At 48.4% G+C, this 24,175-nt stretch overlaps 1 protein-coding gene across 1 annotated transcript in view; it reads right to left on the reverse strand.

Annotated features, from left to right (window-relative positions):
* Nucleotides 1–24,175, reverse strand: part of btbd11b (BTB (POZ) domain containing 11b) — a 64,843-nt gene that overhangs the window by 13,482 nt on the left and 27,186 nt on the right. The window contains exons 2-5 of the mRNA XM_076265615.1: nt 13,083–13,232; nt 4,232–4,436; nt 2,593–2,745; nt 1,143–1,308 (exon numbers count right to left, since the gene is read on the reverse strand). Of these exons, the coding sequence (XP_076121730.1) occupies nt 1,143–1,308; nt 2,593–2,745; nt 4,232–4,436; nt 13,083–13,232 (674 nt within the window). The remainder of the gene's footprint in view (nt 1–1,142; nt 1,309–2,592; nt 2,746–4,231; nt 4,437–13,082; nt 13,233–24,175) is intronic.

Raw genomic sequence — 24,175 nt, forward strand, 5'->3', positions numbered from 1 at the left:
GGTAGCTGTGAAAGGAGTCACAGTCATTAAAGATGAAAGATGTCTTGTTTATACAAAAGCTGAAATATGTCTGTGTCTATGGTTTTGAGAGATAGTGAGAAAAAAACAACTCTGAGAGAGAGAAAGAAATCAAGTGTATGTTTTCTTTTGTTTCGTATGTTCTGTTTCATTTGAAAAAAAAAAACAGATTCTCATGTTGGCCTGAGATTTATGTGCAGTGATCGTGTGAATGTGAAAGGACTGCAAGGACACACAGATCTCTGCAGCCAAGAGTTTGTGAAATCAACATCTGAATAAGGATGGAAAATCAGATATGAAGACTGTGGTTGAGACTGAGATTGAGAAACACACATCATCTGCCAAAAAACTAGGTTCAAACGTGCAATGACACTGAGAGCATGTGGGTGGTGACTCTGTGTGTGTGTGTGTGTGTGTGTGTGTGTGTGTGTGTGTGTGTGTGTCCTCATCAGCTGAATGCTAAGCTGGGAGTGGTCTCTGATTTAGAGTATGGTTAACCATTAAACGTCCTGTCTGAGTCTGGCTCCCCAAAAAGCTGCAGTGTTGAGTGAGAGGCTCTAAAGCCTTGGCTGGATTTGGTGTGGGTTGTGGAAGGAGTGTCAAAACTGGGTCGCGCTGAACATGTAGGATTCTTTCTCTCTTTTCTGTTCCAGTGCAGTCATTGGTTTATAGGGGTGTGTGTGCCAGTGTGCCTCTGTGCCTGTGTCAGTTTGACATGTTTGTGCCGCCAAAATGAGGCTACCGCCTCCTCCTCTCCCCAAAGTGGAGCCGAGCAGCTTGGATTGTTTTTGCAAGCTCAATAATGCAGACGAACCCACCGTAAGCAAGCCTGTGACCTCAACACACAAGCCCAATCACTCTATGTCTGGTAATACCTAAATCTTTATCCATATCTAAATATAGGTGTCTGCCTACACGTGACATATGTCACAATTCTATGTGTGAATGCATTGTGACTCACACCTGTATGTGTATACCCATGACAGCAAATGGAAGTGACTGTATGAAGCTCATCACACCTTTAGTATGTGTCAACCTGTATGTATGCATCCAAGATTATGAGTGTTAGTGTGTGTGTGTGTGTGTTTACATGTGTGAGTGTATGCTTGTGTACGCATCCTCACCTGTTCACTCATGCTGTTGATGCCGTCTGGTCCCAGCAGGTTGACGGCCTGCTTGACCAGGTCGGTGCGTCCGCAGTTGAGCATGCGGAAGCCCAGGTCCTGAAGAAACTTGGCCTCAGTGGACGCGGCGTCCAGCTTACGGGAGGCACAGAAACAGTCATCTGTCCTGCAGGACACACACACACACACACACACACACACACACACACGCACACACACACACACGCACACACGCACACACACACACACACACACAGGTGCCACAAGGAGGGTGAGCGAAGCGACAAGCTTAGGGCCCCACCAGCGGCGTCTAAACAAACACTCACGGTGGAATTCATAACACCATCATAAATAAGTTACGAGCTTCTTTTCCTCTCGGAAGATTCATGGAGATTACTGCAGCTATTTTATGGTTTGGCAGTCCTCAGGGGGCGTGTGAGTGAGTGTGTAGATGTCTGTGTGTGTGTGTGTGTGTGTGTGTGTGTGTGTGTGTGTGTGTGTGTGTGTGTGTGTGTGTGTGTGTGTGTTGAAGTGTCTGGAGTGAGTGTGTTTTGAGAGTGAAAGTGTGTGTTGTTTGAAATGGAGCAGACGGGCCTGTGGAGCTGGGGGAGTGAATCATCCGAGCTTCCTGTCCACCGCTGGCTCCAGGCGGCCGCACTGCATCGCTCCCCTCCCCTCTCCGCTCCTCTCCGCTCCTCTCCGCTGCGCTCCCCTATAGAGGGCTGGAGCTGGGGGTGCCAGGCAGGCAGGACGAGCGGAGAGCATCTGTCTTCTCACTGTGGAATCCGGAGGACTTGGGGAGTGGGAGTGCTTGGAGTGTCTACAGCATGGGTGTGCAGCTGTTGTAAGTATGTATGTGTGTACGTGTACGTGTACGTGTACGTGTACGTGTACGTGTACGTGTGTGTGTGTGTGTGTGTGTGTGTGTGTGTGTGTGTGTGTGTGTGCGTGTGTGTGTGTGTGTGTGTGTGTGTGTGTGTGTGTGTAAATGCTCTTACAGATGTGTTGTAGACAGATTTGAGCTTTGAGTCTGTGCACGTATAGGATCTGAGTGTACTTTAAGGATTTGTGCTTTGAGCCCATGTTTGCCTCAAGTATGCGTATGCGTCTGGATTGTGTGTATGTGGAGGGATCAAGGTGTACATGTGTGTGCAGTAAGTGTGTGCATGGCTTGGTAGGATCTGCAGCAAGCATGTGTGAGGAGTGTGTATGTGGTGTAAGATGTTCGATAAAATATTGTCTCTTACCTGTTGCATGAAAATGAAAATGAATCGAAATATAATATGATTTGTGAGTATGGGTACTGACTGATCTACATGTTTCCTGACCGTAAACATGTAAGTGTACGATGTGTGTGTGTGCGTGTGTGTGTGTGTATGTGTATGTGTGTGTGTGTGTGTGTGTGTGTGTGTGTGTGTGTGTGTGTGTGTGTGTGTGTGTGCATGAGTACCTCAGCTGTCGTGGTTCACAGTCTGTGCCGGGCAGGAGCAGGCGTGCGGCCTGTCTGACGTCATCGCTGTCCACGGAGAAGCTGCGGCGGTGCTCGGCGTGTGCCACGGCGACGCGGATCCACTCCATCAGCGGCGGCAGCACCACGTACGGCCTGCAGGGGGAGACACACTCTCAGCATGGCACATCCACTCATTGGGGCTCCCCGCAGCCATCCGCAGCTCCCCTCCTCTCCCCTCCTCTCCTCTCCTTTCTCATTTCTCCTCTAACTTCTCCTCCTTTCCTCACATCCCCTCATCCCTGCAGACCTATCCCCTTACCGCCCCTCACCTCTCCTAATCTTTCAGTGATTGCACTCCTCCTTCCCCTCCTCCAATCCCTCCATCTCTCCTCTCCACTCATCTCCTCGCTCCATCATCTCCTCCCACAGGCACCTCCTAATCACTTCTCTCCTCTCCTCCATCTCCGTGCTGACCTCCTGGCTCTGCTTCTCATTCCAGCGCAAAACTCTGCTCACAAAACTCTTCCCCCGTTCCTCACGTCTGCACACCTGTTCCCTCTCCTTCCCTCGCTCTCCTCCTCTCCCAGGTACTTAACTCTTCACCTCTTCTTTTCTGGCAGTTCTCTTCTCTCCTTTTTTTTTCTCTCTCCACAGCTCCTGACCTCACTTCCTCACCTCTCCGTCACTATTCTTATTGTTCCTCTCTTTTTTCCTCCAACTCTTCCACAGCTCTGCAGTTCATCACTCTCTCTCTCTCTCTCTCTCTTGCTTGGCTGTTAGCAGCTGTTTCTCATTACAGCAGCGGCAGTGCAGTGGTGGCATGTAGCGCATAGAGAGAGAGAGGAGGCAGAGGAGAAGAGGGGGAGAGGAGGAGGAGGAGGAGGAGGAAGAGAGGAGGAGGAGAGGAGAGGGGAGGGAGGACTGCGACTCATATAGCCCGGCGACTGGGCGACATTTGAAATCCGCTCAGAAGGGGAATTCCGCACGGCCAGGAACGAGCAGCAGCCAGCAAGGAGACACAGACAGCGCCGCAGATTTACTCAGCCAGCGCCTGAGCGTTTGAAACGCCGGAGCGCCGTGCCTCACACGCCCCGGCCTCAGCAGAGCACAATCCAAACATGGCAAGCTCCAGCCTCCAAACAGCCTGGAAACCCTACCAGGAATGGCCAGGAGCCGGGGCTTTCAGCATTACTCATGAGGCAGACACTATTTGGGCTTCATGGTGGTCTTCTCCATTTCTGGAACAGCTTTGTTCCAATTATCTAAGTATCATTAATATTGTAGTCAGCATCAGCACAGCTAGAAGCTAGTGTGAGTGTAATTTGGTGCACACACTGCTGTAATATTCTGTGTCTACTCAGCAGCTATGTTGTGCTACGCAGTTCAACTCCATGCTCAACTCCATGGGCATTCATGTGAAATGTTGCCATGTACATTAGCTTAACTCTGGTACAATGCATCAAATGGCAACATTTAAGCTTAAAATTGTACATGGTCCCCAACAAATAAGATAAAAGATAATAAAAAATAAATAAAAAATCTTACAAAAACATAACACTCTAATGTGTGCTGATTATTCCCTGTTCTACTGTGCTGTGTATCTGAGTGCGGTATGAAGTTGTGTGGTGATGGTCCTCACCTCTCGGTGTGCAGTGTGACTTTGGAGGGCTCGATGTTGGGGTTCTCCCACTCCATCTGGGGGCAGTGCATGAAGTAGCAGAGTGTGTATAGGGCCTCGGGCTCCCAGTGGACTGAGGACGGACGCTGGTGGCCAGGGGTGCCGTTGCTGTGGTTCTTCACGTGCAGAGGCTGCAGGTGGTGCATTGCCCGCGACACCAGCTCACCTGTCAGGTCACACAGGAGGAAACACACAAGTGAGGGCAGGCGCGCACAAAAATACACAGAAAAAACACATGCACACATACATAGACACACACATATGTACACATACTGTACATATACACACATATACATACAATATACATGCACATGCGCGCGCGCACACACACACACGTACATGCAGACACACACACACCAGACTCATTTCAAAGTCATCTCACATCAGTGCCTCTCATTCAAAGGGTTCCAGCAGTAGCCAAAGTAAATCATGTTGATGTGCATGGCTCTGCGTCTCCCTCTATTCCCACAGCACCTCCTCTCCTCTATTACTCTCCTTAGCTCCAACACAACAGAGATATGCTACTGATACAGATCCTGGCTGTCTGGCACAAATCCACTCAAAGGAATGACTGATTTAGTTGGCTCATCCTCTGAATCTGCCTGATATTTATTACCAACGTGCTGAGATGTCCGGCCAAGACATAAGCACATTCCCAAGGTGCCTCAGCCGCACTCAAACGCTCTATAAGAGGAACGAGACGTGCCGTGTTTTACCAATGGGCTAAGTGCAGCAGTACAGGATTATATACAAAGAAGCATCTCTCTCCTGCCCAATCTCACTCTCTCCATCACTCTCTATCCCACCCTCCCTCTCTCTATCCCCCTCTCTCCCTACACCTCTCTCTCTCTCTCTCTCTCTTGCTCTGTGGCTCTGTTAAGCTGCTGCAGGTACGTGAGGCTCCTCTGACACTTGTCTCCACTGGAGGTCTCTGGTGCCTTGATGTGTCTGTGGTCCCATCACTCTTAAAACGAATGTGTTGAAAACAACGCAACTTGTGTTGTTTTAACACATCTCTGTGTCCAGATGGGGACCACACAAGTTTGTGTTATTTCCTTTTTAAATTTGTTGCACAAAATGTGTTGAAAATAGCACAACTTGCGTTGAATCAACACAACTTGCGTTGTCTTTTTAACACATCTCTGTGTCCAGATAGGGACAACACATTCGTTTTAAGAGCAGTGCACTCACTCAGTAGTAGTAATGAGCGCCGCAAGAAGAGAGGCCCTGCACCCGCAGCAACACATCTCACACACACAGGCGCACACACGCAGACACACACACACACACACACACACGCGCGAACACACGCACACTGCGCCAGCCTCCTATCCATTTCCTATCCATTTGCATTCCGATAAACAACATCCCCTCTCGGAGCCGTTCATCCCTCTCTCTGGAGATCGTTTCTCATCCTCTCTCATCCTCCGAAATGAGCGCAGCGTCTCGTAGCACGAGAGCTACGAAGGGCCTCGCAGGCCCAGTCATTTGGCCCAATAAATGGCATATTTAACTGTAGTAATTGTGGTTTTTCTCCTCGCCAAGGCCTGATCACTGGGGCGAACAATGAGACAGAGGGGGCCTTTGTGAGTGCCTGAATGAAACAAATGTCATGAATTCATAAAAGAGAGGGGGAAAGGAGAAAAGAATTACGTGTCTGACAGCCAAAAGCTGAGATGTGAAGTGATTGTGGGGTCGTGTGGAGATATCTGATGCTCTCGCAGCATAACTAGAATTCATGTGGAGACAGTTGGAGTTTATGCTGTGTTACCCAGACACACACACACACACACACACACACACACACACACACACACACACTGACACACACCAGGACACCAAAAGGACAAGTTACACGTTGTTGGAAGTACTTGTAAATGGGCTTTAATTGTGCATTCCAGATCGTGTTCCTCAATTGCAGACACACACACACACACACACACACACACACACACACACACACACAGACTAATAGAGAGAGACCACTTACTCCATCACATTCATGATGGCAAGTTTCACATTCTCTCACACCACGTACAGAAAAAGATGAGCAGTGGAAACCGACCAGTTGTACCATTCCAGCAGCATTTGTTCGGTCAGTCTGTGGTCTCTCAGCATGTGTCCCCCACGCCTTGGCACAGCCTAATGCCCTTCAGCGCAAATGTTAGCTGACCTTCTCAGGATCCAATTCCCACACCATTAAGATCCTTACACTCTTTACCCCAGAGGCTCTCTAATAAGTGCTCTTAAATTATGAGTGGACCTCCATTACTGTTCCTTTATAGTTAGCAGAGCTTTCCTCACCCACTCAGTGAGAATGTCTCTATCATTCCATAAAGTGCTTTGGCAAAGCCCACCTGAACGTGACAGTGAGGTGAGCCTCCCTCATTAGAGAGGGATTCATGTCAACCTGAGCAGTTGTCAAGGTGACACAGATGGTTGCTATGGATTATAGGCTCGTCATATGTGTGTCTGTGTGTGTGTGTGTGTGTGTATGTGTGTGTGTGTGTGTGTGTGTGTGTGTGAGAGAGAGAGAGAGAGAGACAGAGAGAGAGAGAGAGAGAGAGAGAGAGAGAGAGAGAGAGAGTGAGGATGTCAGAAGGGACTACCGTAATGCTATTTTAACCCTGAAACGTGAGAGATGAGCGGATCAATGGCTCCATCATTGTGCCGACTGAGGCTGCTGTGGCCGTGTGGCCTGGTGTGGTGAGCACGGTGCTCATGATCCAGGGCTGACAGCCACAGGGCAGTGCACAGCCAGCTCAGCTCACAACCTGAATGCCTCAAAAACTCCAAACAAGTAAACAAAAGTGTGTACCCCACACACACACACACACACACGCACACACACACACACACACAAACGCACACACACACAGACACACACACACATACACACACACACACACACACAGAGAGAGAGAGAGACAGGTACAAAAACACCACAGTGCCTCAAGCCACAGGACATGAGCCAGTAATGGTTCAGACACACAGACACACACACACACACACACACACACACACACACAAGTGCACACATACACACGTGAGTGTACACACACACACACACACACACACACACTCACACACAGTTTCTCCCCACACACCGTGTCTGTGGGCAGCCTGGCTTTACAGCAAGTCTTCCCCTGGCCTCTGCAGAATCCTAGCGGTCATCAGGCCTGGTGAGAGTTTTACGAGGACCAAAGGAACAGGGCAGAGAAAGAGAGAATTTGTGCGTGTGTGTGTGTGTATGTGTGTGTATGTGTGTGTGTGTTTGTGTGTGTGTATGAGTGTGTGTGTGTGTGCGCAGCGGCACTCGACTCTGGAAAACCGATAGGAAAACATGGAAACGCTCGTTGATCGCCAGCCAGCCATAAAGCGCTTTACCGGCCACTCCTCTGGCCAGGCCGGAGCGGCCGCTGGGTCCGCCACAGAGCCGACGGGGACCTGGATGGGGTGCGCCATCAGCTTTGCATAACAGACTTATTGTCCTTCAGGGCCATACTGGTGATTACTGGTGTAATGCCGATAAATCCCTGCTAATGAATTCAGTCTGTAATTGGCTGATTATAGATTGAGATAGCAATTCAGTCGGATCTTTAGAACCTTTTTCGCTAAGACTGCACACACACGTTCTATTTCTTTCTCTCTCTCTTTCACACACACACACACACACGCGCACACGCACGCATGCAGATGTCACAAGGTTTGTTCGTTCGCCGCTCACGGGCCTCGAACCCGCCACCTTGACACACACACCGGCATGGGAGACGAACGCTCTATCCACTGAGCTAAAAGCCCAGGGTTCCAACTCAGCGGTTAGAAGCGTTCTTAAGGTTAGGGCTGGGAGAATTTACACTGGCAACTAGCACGCTAGCTCAGTCTGCCTCCGTTACACAGACACACACACACACGAACAAACACACACACATACACACACAGAAAGACACACACAGACACACACACACACACATTATAATCATATCAGTGAGAACCACAAAAGCAATAAATGCGTTTAATTTGAATCCAAAGCCTGTGGCCAGCACCTGGCCCCTCTGTTATTGTGATGACGAGGAAGATGAGACCAGAGGAGCATGTAATGGCTGCAGTCCATCTCATGAATAGCTGCGTCACTCGACCCGTGATGGGCCTTGGTGCGGTTCATTGCCTCCTACCCGCCCGTCTCTCAAGTCGAGCATGAGGGAGCATTGCCCTGGCTGACTGGACCTCCGACTCCAGAGACCAGCCCGAGCCGAGCGGGCAGTCACTGGAGAGGACAGGGTCCCCAAACCAACTCCAGAGATATCCGGAAAGTCACTCGGAGAGAAAACTCTTTTTGTGCGGCTCACTGAGTCACTCCGGGCCAGTCAGTGCTGCCGACGAGGCGTAACTATGGACAACCGCGCTCAACTCAAGGACTCAAGGTTCTGACGGAACAGTTGAACACTGAAGACAGGGAGAGATGCCATCAAATTAATGCCAAGGACTCTTTACACACTCAAATGTATTTTTCACCGCAACAAAGTTCGTCCTTGACTTCTGTGCCATATGAGACTCATTTCAAAGGGCCTTTTTAATAAGCCTGAGTAAAATGCAGACGACCAACAATGACCTCACCTGACAGATCCAAATGCTTTTAAACTGTTGGCAGATCGTTCTGGGCAGTGACTGGGCATCCGGGCACTCCATCACTGAGAGACACTAGAGCGAGAGCCCCAGCAATGCCAGCGGCCCCACACCAGAGGTCCCGTTCCCACGAGAGGCTCAAGGGCCTGCTCAACAGGCTCTCTGAGCGCCCACTGTTTTGAATGGCGTCCTTGTTGCAAAAAAAAAACGTCAGCATAAACAAACAGCAACACAACAATCCACAACAGGAGAGCTCTGTTCTTCAGAGCAGCACTTTCAGGGCCTGAGGACAGCTGTCTCATCTCCTGATAAAAGCAAAACTGCACTTCTCTGAGGGGGGTGTGTGCTATCTGTTGGAGAAGGGGGCTCATAAGAATGTTTGGATGCCTTTGATGGGAGAGCAAGAAGGGCAAGATAAACACTCTCCCTCACCACCACTCCCAAAAACAGTGGCCATGATTGGCAGACAGGGGCCTTGGGGAAGAAAGCAAGCACTTCCGACGGCAGAGACGGGATGAAAGATGTGCAAGCCGGATCCGGAGCTGGAAGGGAGAGTTTTCCTCTGGAAGGGGGCGGGGGGGAATAATCCTCTGCTTTTTCTATGACTGTAAAAATGGAATACGATATTATCTGAATAAATTACCTCCAGTCGAGCTGTTTTCGGAGGATGCAATGTGGCAGAGAGAGGAGCGCACCAGACTCTTGTGCAAACAGAGATGGGGTTAGCTGGCGAACAATAAAGACACTTCTTTAAACATGCATCAAATATTCATATTCATGGCCGTATAGCACAGCATATGATTTCACACTGTTCTGTTCACACTGTTCTACTGTTGTGACAGTGCATGCAGGGATGGTGGAGGGGCTCAGATGAGATGAGATGAGACCTGACCAGGTAGCTGGGCACTGGTGATGCCTGGGACGCTGAGAGCCGTCAACCTTTCAGAGAGGAGGACATTGGCATAGATGGATCCACAGCAGACCCTCCTGTTAGTTAAGATGTTCAAGAGAGCTGGTGAAAGCCGGGGCGTGCTTCTCCTTCAGCCTCGAGGCAAATTTGTAAGCTCATTTTAAAACATCACCCTCTGTGCTCTTAAGCACACACACAACCCAAACCCCCATATAGCTGCATTCCCCGTTAAACACTCCGCTATAAAAGTCTCTCCCCAACTCAGTAACCTCCCACTGACGCAGTGAATCCGTGTGCTCCAATTTGAATGCATCCTACTGCAGCTCCCCTCCTCCTCCTCCTCCTCTTCCTCTCAAAAACAATTCCATTCCAGTCTGATTCACTACTTAGCTTTCCAATTATACCAAAAATTAAAGAGGGAATGTCAAACAATGGAACACAAATATAAATTAGCTCTGAGAATAAACTGGCAAAAAAGCTGTCCCACCGCTCCAACTAATTCCATTCTGTAATGGCCAGATAAATGAGATAAGTGCTCCTTTGTGACTGACTTCATTCCCTAACTCACACTCTCCTTCCCTGACCTTGCCTTAGTGTATGGTGTGTGTGTGTGTGTGTGTGTGTGTGTGTGTCTTAAAGTGAAGAGCTGAGGGGCTGTCCTCTTCCTCCTGTAAAGGTCCTGTGGGGACAGTCTTAGAGCGATGCTCAGACGTGGGACACAGGAGGAGATGAAGGAGGAGGAGGAGGAGGAGACAGCAGCCTCACTGATATCTGGCAGCACCCAGAGACGCTGGGCTGATATCTGAGCTGCGAGCCACGGAGGTATTTCAGGAGAAAGCGCAATACGCCCATCCTGTCTACAGTTGTGCTGACTGCTCAGTCTGTCCTTAGCAGAAGGAAAGCAGCCTTGCGACAAGCACCCGCGTATTATTACGACGCTTCAGCATGCCGGCATTGGGACAGATGGGGGCACTGCGTGGTGCAGATGGGGGCACCGCATTCAATGGGTTTTGGTGGAGCATTAAACACATAGGAGCAAAACTTTTCAGTACCTCAAAAGAACTTCTCTGCACCTTAACACCCCCCCCCCCCACATCCTTCACCCACTGTGTGCAAGGAGAACAGCAGAGATGGAGCTGACTGCTGACGAAGTCAAGCATGAAGTCATATCCCAGTTACCTCATTTCCTGAGCTTGATTTTTATGGCCATCTTATGTATGTGAATAGGGTATAGGGTTACACTATTGGCAAGATAAATATAGAGCTTGTTGACTGTTGTAAAACATACTGGATAACAATGTAAAATCAATTCCTCCCTGAGTGTAAAGACCACTCTCACTGTTTAACACCTCCTGTTCTGCAAGACACCTGCACCGTAGCTGCATCAAAATTATGACAATTATAAGATTCTTTCTTATGACTTTGAAAAAAAGAACCTGCTTTCATTACTGTTCAAGCATAATACAATTCAGCTTTGCCTAATCGATGCAGCAAAGCCAAAGGAAACCCAGAAGAGGTTAATCTAATTATGGAAAACATTCATTCATTTGACTCATAGCATATGATGCCAATATGGATTCATTTCATACATCCAAGCAATCTTTCAACTCTTGTAGACATCTCTCAAGTACCAATGTTAGAAGAACGAACGTTTTTATGCTCAGTTTGCATACAAGACAGACAAATAGGCATCACACACACCATCACACACCACTGCAGCAGCTGGTGGAATGTACTTCAACCTGAAGCTGGAAGCAGAGATGTGAGTGAGCTGGGGCAAGCACAGCGCACTGCTCAGTTTAATGTTTAATGTGCTCCACTGAGCACCACGGCTGCACTCCTCCAGCACTGTTGGTTCAGGCAGGGCTACGAAGGCATATGCTAATGCACAACTGCAGAACAGGGCACAGAGTGTGCCTCTGTGGAGGAGTCCTGGTATAAACCCCTCCACTCAAGGATCTCACTCAGCTCCCCATTACCACCTTAACCCCCATACAGACACACTAGGAAGGCACCTTAACCCCCATACAGACACACTAGGAAGGCACCTTAACCCCCATACAGATACACTAGGAAGGCACCTTAACCCCCATACAGACACACTAGGAAGGCACCTTAACCCCCATACAGATACACTAGGAAGGCACCTTAACCCCCATACAGACACACTAGGAAGGCACCTTAACCCCCATACAGACACACTAGGAAGGCACCTTAACCCCCATACAGACACACTAGGAAGGCACCTTAACCCCCACACTAGGAAGGCATTTTACTAAAAACACCGAGAATTCTGTACAACTGTTTAATAACAATATCAAGTCCCATATACAGTAAATCCTACGGGATTAAAATATACAGTGCAGTATATTTTACATCACCGTATCCACCCACTTAACTCCCCAGAACATAACAGCAAACTGGTTCAATGGATTCACTATGATCCACAGTGTTTTAAAAGAGCTCATAATTCATGGCTTGATTAATTACAGTAATCATTTACTTCCACCTGTGTCCAAGCTTCTATAATCTTTAATGAACTTGCCTGAGCTCTGCAGCTATACGCACAGCACTCCTAGGTCACGCTAGGCTACCGCAGCATATGGAAATGCACTTGACTGCCACTCTGAATGGGCCTGCAGAGGCAGTCCACAGCCCTGGTGTTCACCTCGCAAGCCAAGAATACCAAACACCTGCTGTCGGCCCTGGAGCACTACAAGAGTTTCCTGACTTCTACACAACCTGCTCAGACATTCCATATAAGATAGTGCTTCATTTTCATTATATTTATCTGGCAGGTGCAAACACACACAAACAGAGGTGCACACATAGGCGAACTCACACACACACACACACACACACACACACACACACACACACACACACACGTGCGTGCATGCACGCAAACAACACAGATATACAGTACGTGCACAATTGCACACACACTCAAAATTTGTGGTCACACTTGCAAAATTGCATGACTCATTCCCCCCCACAACTTCTCCCTCTCTTCTCACACATTAACTCCATAATACATACACACATCACACACACACACACACAGCAACACACACACACACACACACACACACACACACACAGCAATACACACACACACACATCACACACACACACACAGCAACACACACACACACACACACACGCACACACACACACACACACATACACACACACACACACACACACACACACAAACGTGTGCGCGCGCACACGCACACGCACACACACATACACACACACACATAGAGGACTCACTGAGTTCGGCGATGCTGCCCACACGGGTGGCCAGGAGGGACTGCTCGATGGTGCGCAGCTCTGATTGGCTGTAGGCGTGACCCTCTCCCGCCTTCCCAGACCTCTGCTGGTCCCTGTGCAAGTTCAAGCTGTCCGGCAGACTGAGCACTCCTGGGGGAGAGAACGAGGGAGATGGACAGAAAGAGAGAGAGAGAGAGAGAGAGAGAGAGAGAGTCAGTCAAGACAGACAAACGAGCCGGAATGCAAATCCAGCTGATTTAACAGAAAGCAGGGAAACACGCTCGTGTCAGCAGAGCTGCGGCACGGCACGGCACAGCGGCACTGCCAAGCCAGCAGCATCAGAGCTGTCTGTCCTCTCCTGTCCTGTCCTCTCCTGCCCTGTCCTGTCCTCTCCTGTCCTCTCCTGTCCTGTCCTGTCCTGCCCTTTCCTGCCCTGTCCCAGACTCCGCTGGCCCACACACCCCGCAACCGGAGTGGCTCTTCCCCTGGGGCCGGGCAGGCTCTCAGGCAGCCAGCTGAAAATAGAGGCGTTCTTACTGGGGCCTGCCTGCCTCGCTGTCTATACACACCAGACCACCCAAATCATTTCCTCCTCGCTGACTCAAATAGTGTACAGGATCGTGAGTGTTTGAGAATGGATGATGATATTACTGTAAGGAGTCATTGGTCACATCGGGCTGAGGGAAATGCTTGGGCCATATTTGGGTTATGCTATTGCATGCAGAGGGATTGTATAAAATGAGATTGATGCATTAGACACAAAAACAGGATTCTGGATGCTTCAAACAAGATTCTGCTTCATGGGCTAAAAGACTTAAAGAGTTACACATTTTCATCTAATAGATATCTGCTAAATGAAGCCAGTAGCAGTCAGTAAGTACAGGTGGCCTCTGCTAAGTCACTGGAGAGCTTCAGAAGTTTTGGCCTTCCAAGACATCCCTAGCACAGACCAACAGGTGCTACACTTGGCATGCAGCATCCCAGAGGCCATATCAGGCAAGGGCTGAGTAGTGTTTTGTTTCTGTACACGCAAGCAATTACTGCCCGGAACATCTTGTGCCTGGATGACAGTGCACTCTAACAGTTGGTCGTTAGCAGTGCCACCACGGGCCTTGAAAGAGGAGCTCTCATGGCAGATGACCTACATCCTCATCTCTGTTGATTTGATTAAGAGGTGTAAACACATTTCAATATTTCAGATAGATTACAACATAATTACACTAATTCAGGATAAATTGAGCCGTTACTCAGCACTACATTGAACATTATATTTTCAAAAGCCAATGATTTAAGTTATTAGGGAGGAGTATGATATCGTACAGTAGGCCTATTCATGCCCAGCATGGCTTTCATTGACTTTCAGTTCATCTACAAAGGTTATGCAGAGGGCGCAAGGTCATCCACCATCATATTGCACGATACTCAGCGGAGAAGGAGGGAAATTGGATTCTTGCTCGTCCTTGTTGTCTCTCCTACTTCGTGCTTAGGCACAGTGGCTGCTGTCCCTGCCGACTGCTGAATTATGGATAGGCGGCAAGCGGCGGCAGCCGGTCCCCTGGCAGTCTGTGTTAGGGCTGTGTGTTTGCCTTGTGTCTCATTCACACACCGTGGCCAAATGCAATTTCCAGCAGCCCGGCGGCGACGCGAGCGCCGCGCGGCTCCACTGCTGCACCGGCCCTCTGATGAGGGGGAAGGCGGCGGGAAACAATACAGTAATATCTCAGAGCTGTCTAGCGCTCAGCTCTGTCCACAAAAACTCATGACTGTGACTTGAAGTTGCTAAAATTACTACACTAACACATAACCTCATCAGTTCTGGTTTCGACGGATTTCTTTTAGCTGTCTGTGTCACTTTTTTTAATTAGAGGAGGAAACAGGTGTAGTAGGCTAGGCTAGGTCATGTTCAAACACAGTAAGCACAATGAAGGCATGTAAATGATTCATCGTGGTTGCTTGGTAGCCACATAGCAAGAGACAGGTGTTTAGTGAGACTGTGCTACACATAACTAATCAAGTGTGTCACACTGAACAAAAATCGCCCTAGAGGTCTGTGCCACCATCACTGCTGTTATCTCTGTGCTCTCTCCTCATTACCACCTCAAACTGTCACTATATAGCTATTACTGTTGCTGTGTTATTCCATGCGCATATCATATAGGGCCTACTGTATTCATTTCCTTCTAGTCTCAGCAGGCTACCTCTTGGTCCATGGTGTATGCTCTCAATATACTCCTCTATAAACACTCTGACTAGGCATATTACTCAACACTCCTTTGAATACAATCAAGTATAGTCTAGAATACCATTCATCATAAATCCCAGTCCTGAATGAAACTGATAGCTGTTCGTAGCAATTGATTTTTATGCTATACACTACCAGTCAAAAGTTTGGGATGACCTAATGTAATCTGAAAACTGCTGCCCTGATTAAAATTAATGGAATGGAGTGGAATGGAAATTTCTAAGTGAGCCTAAATGTTTTACTGGTAGTTTATGTAGATTGAGTACATTGTTAAGTCAAGTGTTTCATTTCTATATCTGGATACTTGCTACCTTTATTACCAGCTCACTCTTTTCTTGTTTCTCACAGTCTCCATATAATTCATAATTCATATAATTTTCAAACTCTACATATCATCTAATTGTAGTTTCCTTTTCCTCTCTCCCGAGCAGTGTGACACAGGGGTATTCTATTCTTATCTTTATCTCCCTCATGTCTTATGCTGCTCATGTCGTCATGCCTTCAGTGCCGCTCGCCCCACAGGAGTCTGAGCGATGCCGTGGGGCTCGCCGCTCTTCCCTGCCATTAACCCCCCTCAGACGTCACCGCACAGCAAGACGCGGCTATATCAGGAAGTGCCCCTCTTGCCCCCATTATATTCAGAGGCCTCTTAGCGCATGCTGAGTAGAGGAGGCTGGGCCTGTTAAGGGCCGATGTACAGTGAATCCGTCTCAGTCGGAGCCCAGCGGTTGAAGTGGGAGAGTGTTTTCAAGTCAATCTGCAGAGTGTGGCTTCTTCCACACCCCACTCACTGTTACGTAAAGCCGGACGGACGGAGAGACAGACAGACAGACGCTGGGACGCTGACTCCTTTTACACTGCGTGTGGACTGAGTAGGAGAGAGAGCGCAGAACAGTTTAAGCCACGCAGCTCATAATCGCACCAGAACAACTGCGACTGGAACATGTGCAATTTGAATGGAAAATAACAAGAGCTTAGAATGAATGGCACATGCCAGAGTGTAGAACGGTGATACTCTGAAGTTTTCCTTTGAGAGTTCAGGATGGATTACAAACAAAAAAAAGCCAGCAACATAGTCAGGGTTTTAACCACATTAAGGGATTTTGGTTTGTGTAAGTCAGACATCAAAAGGTATTCATTGCTTTGCTTACTGTTTCAGTCCTCCACTCCCCAACCTGCATACCAGACACAGACACACACACACACACACACACACATACATACATACACACACACACAAACACACACACACACCCACACGCACATGCACACATACACACACACACAAACACACACACACACCCACACGCACACACACACCCACACGCCAATTTATTGTGTATATTTTTCCAATTATCCCCTCTGACTTGAGTGGGGTGCATGCCAGCAGGCAGGTCTCCTGGGCAGCTTGAAGCACTTAGAGCGGTGAAGGGGGCTGATCCAGACCCCTCCCTCCCTGCAGAGTTTCACTGGACCACCACCTCTGAAGCATCAGTTCACATGCTACACTATAGGGGTCACAACCGTGGGGGGTGTCGGGGGGAGATAATGGTGAGTTCAGGGTTATTTATCAGGAAAATACTCGATCAGGCCACCTGGGTGCATTTAAAAACCAAACTGAAAATAGCAACTCAAATGTGGGATGATGGTGTGAGGACTGTTGCAGACCCCTACAATTGCTCTCTCTTCAGCCATGAACTATGAGGGAAATTGAGGCATAAATGGTTGTTTTGGAGAGAGCCGTCTGGACATGTCAGCTCTTCCTTTCTACCTCTACTTATTCCTTCTCATCTGTCCTTCTCCTTCTTCAATCCCCCTTTATGACATTCTCTTCCTCTTTCCCTCTCCTCTCTGGCAGGGCATTCTGTCAGATCAGAGTCAGAGGTTTTCCTGAAGGGACTCCATAGGAGGAGAGGGCTTTGGCTCCTTCACACCACCTGACAGGTCTGTAGTTAGCATCTGGCCATCTGGAGAAGAGATCACCAGCAGGAGATACAGTACACAGAGAGGAGGTGTTCCCTGTCACCACTCAGCAACTCAACAAAACTCAACGTTTCAGATTAAACACTGTCCAGGGGCCTCCTCGTCCATTACACCAATGACAGCTCTCAAACCTGAGCCCAGTACAGCTTACACAGCCTTGTACACATGGAAAGTTAATGCCATTCATATTGGTGCTGATGTTTATTGTTATGTCTCTCAGCAGCCACATGCACCGTCTGTGCAACAGGCTTTTGGTGGTGCATGGGCATAGTTGGATTGATTGACCACAACTGTGAAGATCTGGATTGAAAGCCCTGGATGTTCACTTAAAGTGTTTATTTATTGATTTTTCGTAAACTCTTTTCTGTCTCCACTTCATGCACCAGCCCACAAACTAGGCTATGCATTCATACTGTAAAATCGCAGCTTATTTAAAAATGACTTCCAGAGAGAACGGTGTGGTTTGTTGAAGTCATCACTTGAAAACCTGTCCCATGTCCAAATTTCATTTTGCGCATGAATTTCAGAAAAAAACAGGGTGTGTTTACTTGCATGATAGAGCAGCAAAGCTGCCCTCGGCTGTGGGAGAGTCATGCTGCTTCATGAGGGAGAATTCCCCCTCTGGTCCTGGGAGTGTGCCGTGCGTGCGTGCGTGCGTGCGCGCTGGCTGCCCTCACCACGCCGCCACAGACGCAGTGCCGCAGACGGCTCTGGCCTGCTCCCTCTCACGCTCGTCCGTCCGTCCCCCGCCTGCCCGCGGCCAGCGGCCAGCAGGGCTAAAGTTATGTCACTGCTGCCCTAACAGGTCACCGTGTCCCTTTTTAGTCTCATCGCTAAAGCCATTAGAAAGGGAGGCAGAGCGGGAAATGAGGGACACGGCTGGAGAGAGGGTCAGGAAAGAGAGAGGAAGAGAGTGTGGCATGGAGTGAGAGAGATAGAGAGAGAGAAAGAAAGAGAGAGAGAGAGAGGAAGAGAGTGTGGCATGGAGTGAGAAAGATATAGAGAGAGAGAGAGAAAGAGAGAGGGAGAAAGAGAGAGAGAGGACGGAGAAAGCACAAACCCCTGAAGGAGGATGTGCAGTGGAGAGGAATGATCAGATGCACAGAGCTGGCACAGCCAAGACTTGAATTGCTTCCCTTTCACTCACTGCATACACAGAGCTGCCTTCCTCGCTCATAAGAATAAGAATCTAGGACACTGGGCTAATAAGGTCCAGGCTCCTCACTACTGGGTCAGTTCAACAGGCATAGTCATAGGTATAGGTGCCTCTCCTCCAAATGACCTTTGACTCCCCTTTCAAGCATGCCCTTTTGAGATTCACGGTGTCGCTATTACAATAAATCCCTTCCTGGCAAATCCCCCACTTAGGCTAAATCCACAAAGAGCAACCCCCCCCCCCCCCCCCACCCTCTCTTTGCGCTGAGCCCTGCCTGAGTCACCATCAGCATCACGGGTTAGCTGAGTCTGAGGCTGAGTGGGGGGCTGGGGCTCTGGGCTCTGGGCTCTGGGTTGTACTGTGGGGAGAGGCTGCGGTGGCACACAATCATCTGTCACCATAAGCCTGCACTGGAGGAGGGTTTGGGCTGTCAATGAATATCACCAAAGTGCCCTCATATTCCTACAGATAATCTTGAACACAATAACCAGTGTTAACAGCAGAGTATTAATGACACTGAATTAAAGTGAAAGTAAAAACAGGGGGGGATATTTTGGCTGGTTGGTCCTGATTTTGTGCCATTGCTGCTATCTGTCATCTCCCAGCCTGGAGGGAGAGAGGGGTAATTGTGGAGACGCCCCCCATCATCCATCCGGACATGCCGCGTATCATCACAAGCCCCACTGCCCTGAAGATGCCCCCACATGCCCACTCATCCACGCCCACTCACCCACGCACACACAGCCCTGGCTGGCCCTGTGACAGGCCCGTGCGGTGGCAGCAGAAGTGTTTCCCAGGCTGGAGCACGCCGCTGTGACCTCGCTGCGGCTGGCGCTCTGTACTTAAATCTATTTTGAAGGGAAAACCGAGCCCTCTCGCTTGCCTCCTCCTCCTCATCTTCTTCTTCCTCCTCTTCCTCCTCCTATACTCCTTCTTCCTCCTGTGTTAGTTGACTGGAGCACTCGGGGAAGCTCTGAGACTCTGGCATTGGACTGCTCTCAGAGGGAGAGGGTCCACACCTTTGGTTGCACCGCAGAGCCACAGCTATGAGCCATTCAAATTAGGGTGTCCCAGCGCTCGCCAAGCAAAACAATAGCACAGTAGCCTGTCTTTGGAATTTATGGAGACACTTCGACGTCTACGAGAAGCGTTTCTGGCCGCGTCTAACCGCTACCAAAACAGCGGAATCGTGTTAAGTTCACTCTCTGTGGACAGAAAATCTCTATCACATGCCACAGTAAATCTGCATGGCAGGAAGCGGAGAGCACGATCTGGTTGCTGGAGCTGTTGCTAAGGCTAATTTTGTGTGAGGTCTCTCCATGTAGACTACCTTTCAGAGGACCTGTCACAATGTGTCAGCTGAATGTGGGGTGCCTTGCTGACTGGTGCGTTCGGAAACAAGTTCAGTCTGACATGTGAGACTGTGCTGTCTAGGCACCAGGTCCCAACGCACTGGTGAGGAGGTAGAAAACACAGATGGCCACCTTATGTGGGGGGAAGGGGACACTAGTGGAGGGGAGAGAGGGAGAGAGAGAGAGAGTGAGAGAGAGTGAGAGAGAGAGAGAGAGAGAGAGAGGGAGAGAGAGAGATGGAGAATGTGTGTGAGATAAAGACTGCATAAGAGAGATCAAATCAGGGAATACGCAAGGGCAAAGTCAGGACAACTAGCTGCTACTGTAGCAGGAAGTCTGTCTCTGACATCACAAGCCCTATATTCTCCACAGCTAACTAACAGTGACCCCAACAGACAGAACCTTCACACTCACAATCAAGTCAATGCAGTCCGTCTTTGTAATCATTACAACGGTTTGTCATGCAATCAATTATGTGGGCAGCACTCATTCCCTTCTTTTCTCCTGATGAAGGCACGTTGCACATTCCCTCTGGCTCATTTGATGCAGTGAAATGTAGATGTGCAGGCATCAGCTGAAGTAATTAATAACTGTTATTAACTAATAGTGTGTGTGTGTGTGTGTGTGTGGAGAGAGGGTGTTTGTACTGTATATCTGGGACTTGGTTGTAATTGGCATGCGCCGTCTGCACCCACAGGAATCTGGGGAATCTAGCCTACCATTCATCTTCTTGAAAATTACAGGAGTGAGAACATGAGATGCACAGAGAACATCGGTACACAAGCCAGACAGAATCGGAGAAAGTGCATGGAAGGGAAAGAACCAAAAGGCTTGAGTGCGCAAAAAAGTGTGCGGAAAAACAAAAAGGCGAGGCATGTCTGGCAGGGCTGCAGTAAGTCACTGTATGTCTGAGATTCCCAAACGCCAAGAAACCTGTGCCGGTTGTGCTCCAACCACAGGCATGTGCTCTGAGTTTTCAGATCAGAGAGTTGGACTGGTGCAGGGATTTGTCATTGAACCATGTGTCCATTGGCAGAAGGAGAGGGGAGATCCACAGTCATAAGCACGCAAATGCACACACACACACACACACACACAAACACACACACACACACACACTCACACGCACACACGCACACGCACACACACACACACACACACACACACACACACACACACACACATGCACACATACACACACGGCACATTGCACACATGCACCCACACATCCATACACTCACAGACATACACTGCATACACACACACACACACACACACACACACACACACACACACACACACACACACACGCTGCACAGAAACAGTGCAATTTTAATATTAGCTGGCTGGGGATTGTTTAACAGTGGACTCAGTCGAGGTGTGAAGAAGAAAGTCACTCCCACACAATGTTCTCCTGGGAAGGAATAACAACAACAAAGTCCACTTTCAAAAATAGTTCAGCTGGGTTTCTTACAGCACGGTTTCCACACTGAAACTCAATCTAACACCTAAACTGATATGAAATTAGATGTGCAAATGTCTTTCTATGGCAACACATGCCTCCACTGGTTCTGCACCAACCACAAGTACGTGCTTTGAGTTGCTGTGCAGATCAGAGAGTTGGATCGTTTCTGGGATCTTATCACTAGGTGACTTTTGAGGGTAATTTCAGCAGACAGGGAAAAATGAAATTCTAGAAAATGATACAATGCCCACTAGAAATCTACTCAGTGGCACTCAGGACAAATCTGGCATTGCTCAAGCTCCATATTGTTGTCATGGGGGAATGGCCACAGCCCAAGGAAGCCCTCCAAGCTTGTGAGCCCCCCTCAGTCTTTAGAAAGATTCTCCACTTGGGCTCAATGGCATGTCCATTGTCCATGTCTGCCAGAGACAAGTGGCTCTGTTCTCCAAGGACATTCAAAAGCCACTTTTCATACTCAACATTTCTCTAAATGCATTCGCACCATGTCATTGCATTGCTTTAGGAATAACTGGCTCATGAAAATATTCAATGGTATTTTGATTAGGCTGTGATTTGACTAGTATTAAAGCTGAGGTCTATTAAAGTCAAATTTGAACACAAAAAGAACCATAACTGGGGGTCTATGGGGTGTGATATTGGCTTGTTTCCCCTAGTACTGGTGGAGCTGGGGGAAGCCCTGTGGTCCTCCTGTCATTGGGTGACACAGTGCCACTGGGGCCCAGGCAGGATTCACTGCAACTGGGAGCAGAAATGCCTCCATCATGCCACGGGTCCAGAACTGAGCAGCCATGGGATTTGTTGTGAGATAACTGTTGTGAGATGACTGGTGTTTATTTATTGGGCTGCCCTGTGAGCAGGTCTGACACCTGAGGGGTTTTATTACTGCAATTGGAGAGCTGAGTTGGGCTGGGCTGGGCTGGGCTGGGCTGGGCTGAGTGCTGTGTCTGGATGAGTCCCCTGGGGATGGAGACTGCACTAAAACTAAAGCTCTAGCTTCCAATCACTATAGTAAATTATAATAGTCTACCATGATATAACACCCAGATCTATGGTTATCACTTTCATGTCTTCATTAATCACCATATTATGGACAATTAGTGGATGCTTGTCTACCAAATGTAGTGCAGTAGCTTTAATCAAGTTTAAATTCCAGCCAGAGTCTGGGGAGATTCCAACAGTGACATTATTAATACATATTAAAGATGCTGATTGTAATTACATCCTTAAAAAGTAATGAGTACTTACCATATGTTCATTCACATACAAACCCACTTAGACAAGCACATACTTGTGGCACATGCAAAAACACACACACACACACACACACACACACAGAAGCACATGGGCTGAAACGTGTAGCTGACTGGTTGGTGCTGTGAGCTGGCGTGCTTACTGTGAGAGTGGAACGATGATATTGAGCTAAAAGCCTGTTGTGTCACTCTGCGCTCGCAGGCCTGAGTCATCCGCATCCGGAACGTTCTGACAGCCTCTGCATGCGCCACAGAAACCAGTGCCTCCTGGCGACCCCATTACATCACACTTTACGGACGGACAACACAGTCACTCATTAGACTATGGACACACACTCGGTCTCTCTCTCACACACACAATATACACTTATACATGTGCATGCACTAAACACATGTTACACACTCATTCTGGAATGCTCACACACACACACACACACACACACACGTTTATACATGCATGCACACACACACATACACACACGAACGTACACACACACACACACACACACACAAACACACACACACACACACACACCCCTCCCTTCGCAAAGTGAAGTGCCCTGTAAAGTATTGAATGGAGCCAGATCAGTAATCAGGGAGATAATGCCGCCACTGATCTGGCCCTGTACTGAAGGCCGCCTCTGGACACAGAGCAGGGCATTGTTACCATACTCCCCCATCCACATCCTCTCATACCACAGCTACAGTGAAACGCCAAATCACTGCCAAAAAATGTCTCAAAAGCAAAAACAGTGTTTGCACAAATTCCCTGATGGATTAGGTGAAGTCTCCATCAGTGAAATATGCCAATATGCAGCAACATGCCAACCTTGAGCTACTGGTGCTGAACTATTTAATTCATATCAAAGTTCACACAGATATCTTCAAAATGAAATACCAGAGTGTTGCCATGAATGAAACGTTTCCAGCTTCTTCTGGGTAGGAGTGTGTTGCCAAGGCTTTGGTGTGAACAGTGCTGTGGCTTTGGGGAATGGGGACATAACACATACTAAAGTACTGGCTAGTTCCCATGGCCTGGCCAAAGAAAACACAGTCTTTGATAAAGTTCAAATCGTCTATTGATAACATGCCATTATTCGTTTTGCTCTAATTGCAAACAATAAGCACCACATGTTTCTTGACAGGCCTTTCCTTTTTCACTGACCCAAACACTAACACGTCTACTACTTTTTGACAGATAACTTCCAGATGGTACAAGTTGGAAAATTCTATATTAATTTACAGTTGCACACACACATACACTTACATAATGTTTAAAGATTAGAAAACAGTTACATAACATACTTCAAAAAAACTGCCATCCATCCATTGTGATTGCTGGCTGTGCTTTCTCTTCTGCATGCATAATGAGAGTTCTGACCAGTCTTTTTAATGGGACAATCTACTAGGGGCATTCTGAAGTTTCATCCACACAGAAGGTGCCATTCTGGCATTTGTGTATATTTGTAATTTTGTGAAAATGGGCACTGATTTCTGGGGAATGTGCGTGTGTTTGATGCTGAGCGGGTCGACAGAGGCATGGTGGGGTCATTTTCCCGCTGACGTTCCATCTATCTTCCGTCGTGGGAATGACAGCGAGGCCTGGGGCCCTGAAGAATTTCCT

Source organism: Alosa pseudoharengus, unplaced genomic scaffold (genome assembly GCF_046254945.1).
Source record: "Alosa pseudoharengus isolate Yale_2024_CS ecotype anadromous, Long Island Sound unplaced genomic scaffold, YU_APseudo_1.1 YU_APseudo_1.1_scf_10, whole genome shotgun sequence".
Taxonomy (NCBI): Eukaryota; Metazoa; Chordata; class Actinopteri; order Clupeiformes; family Clupeidae; genus Alosa; species Alosa pseudoharengus.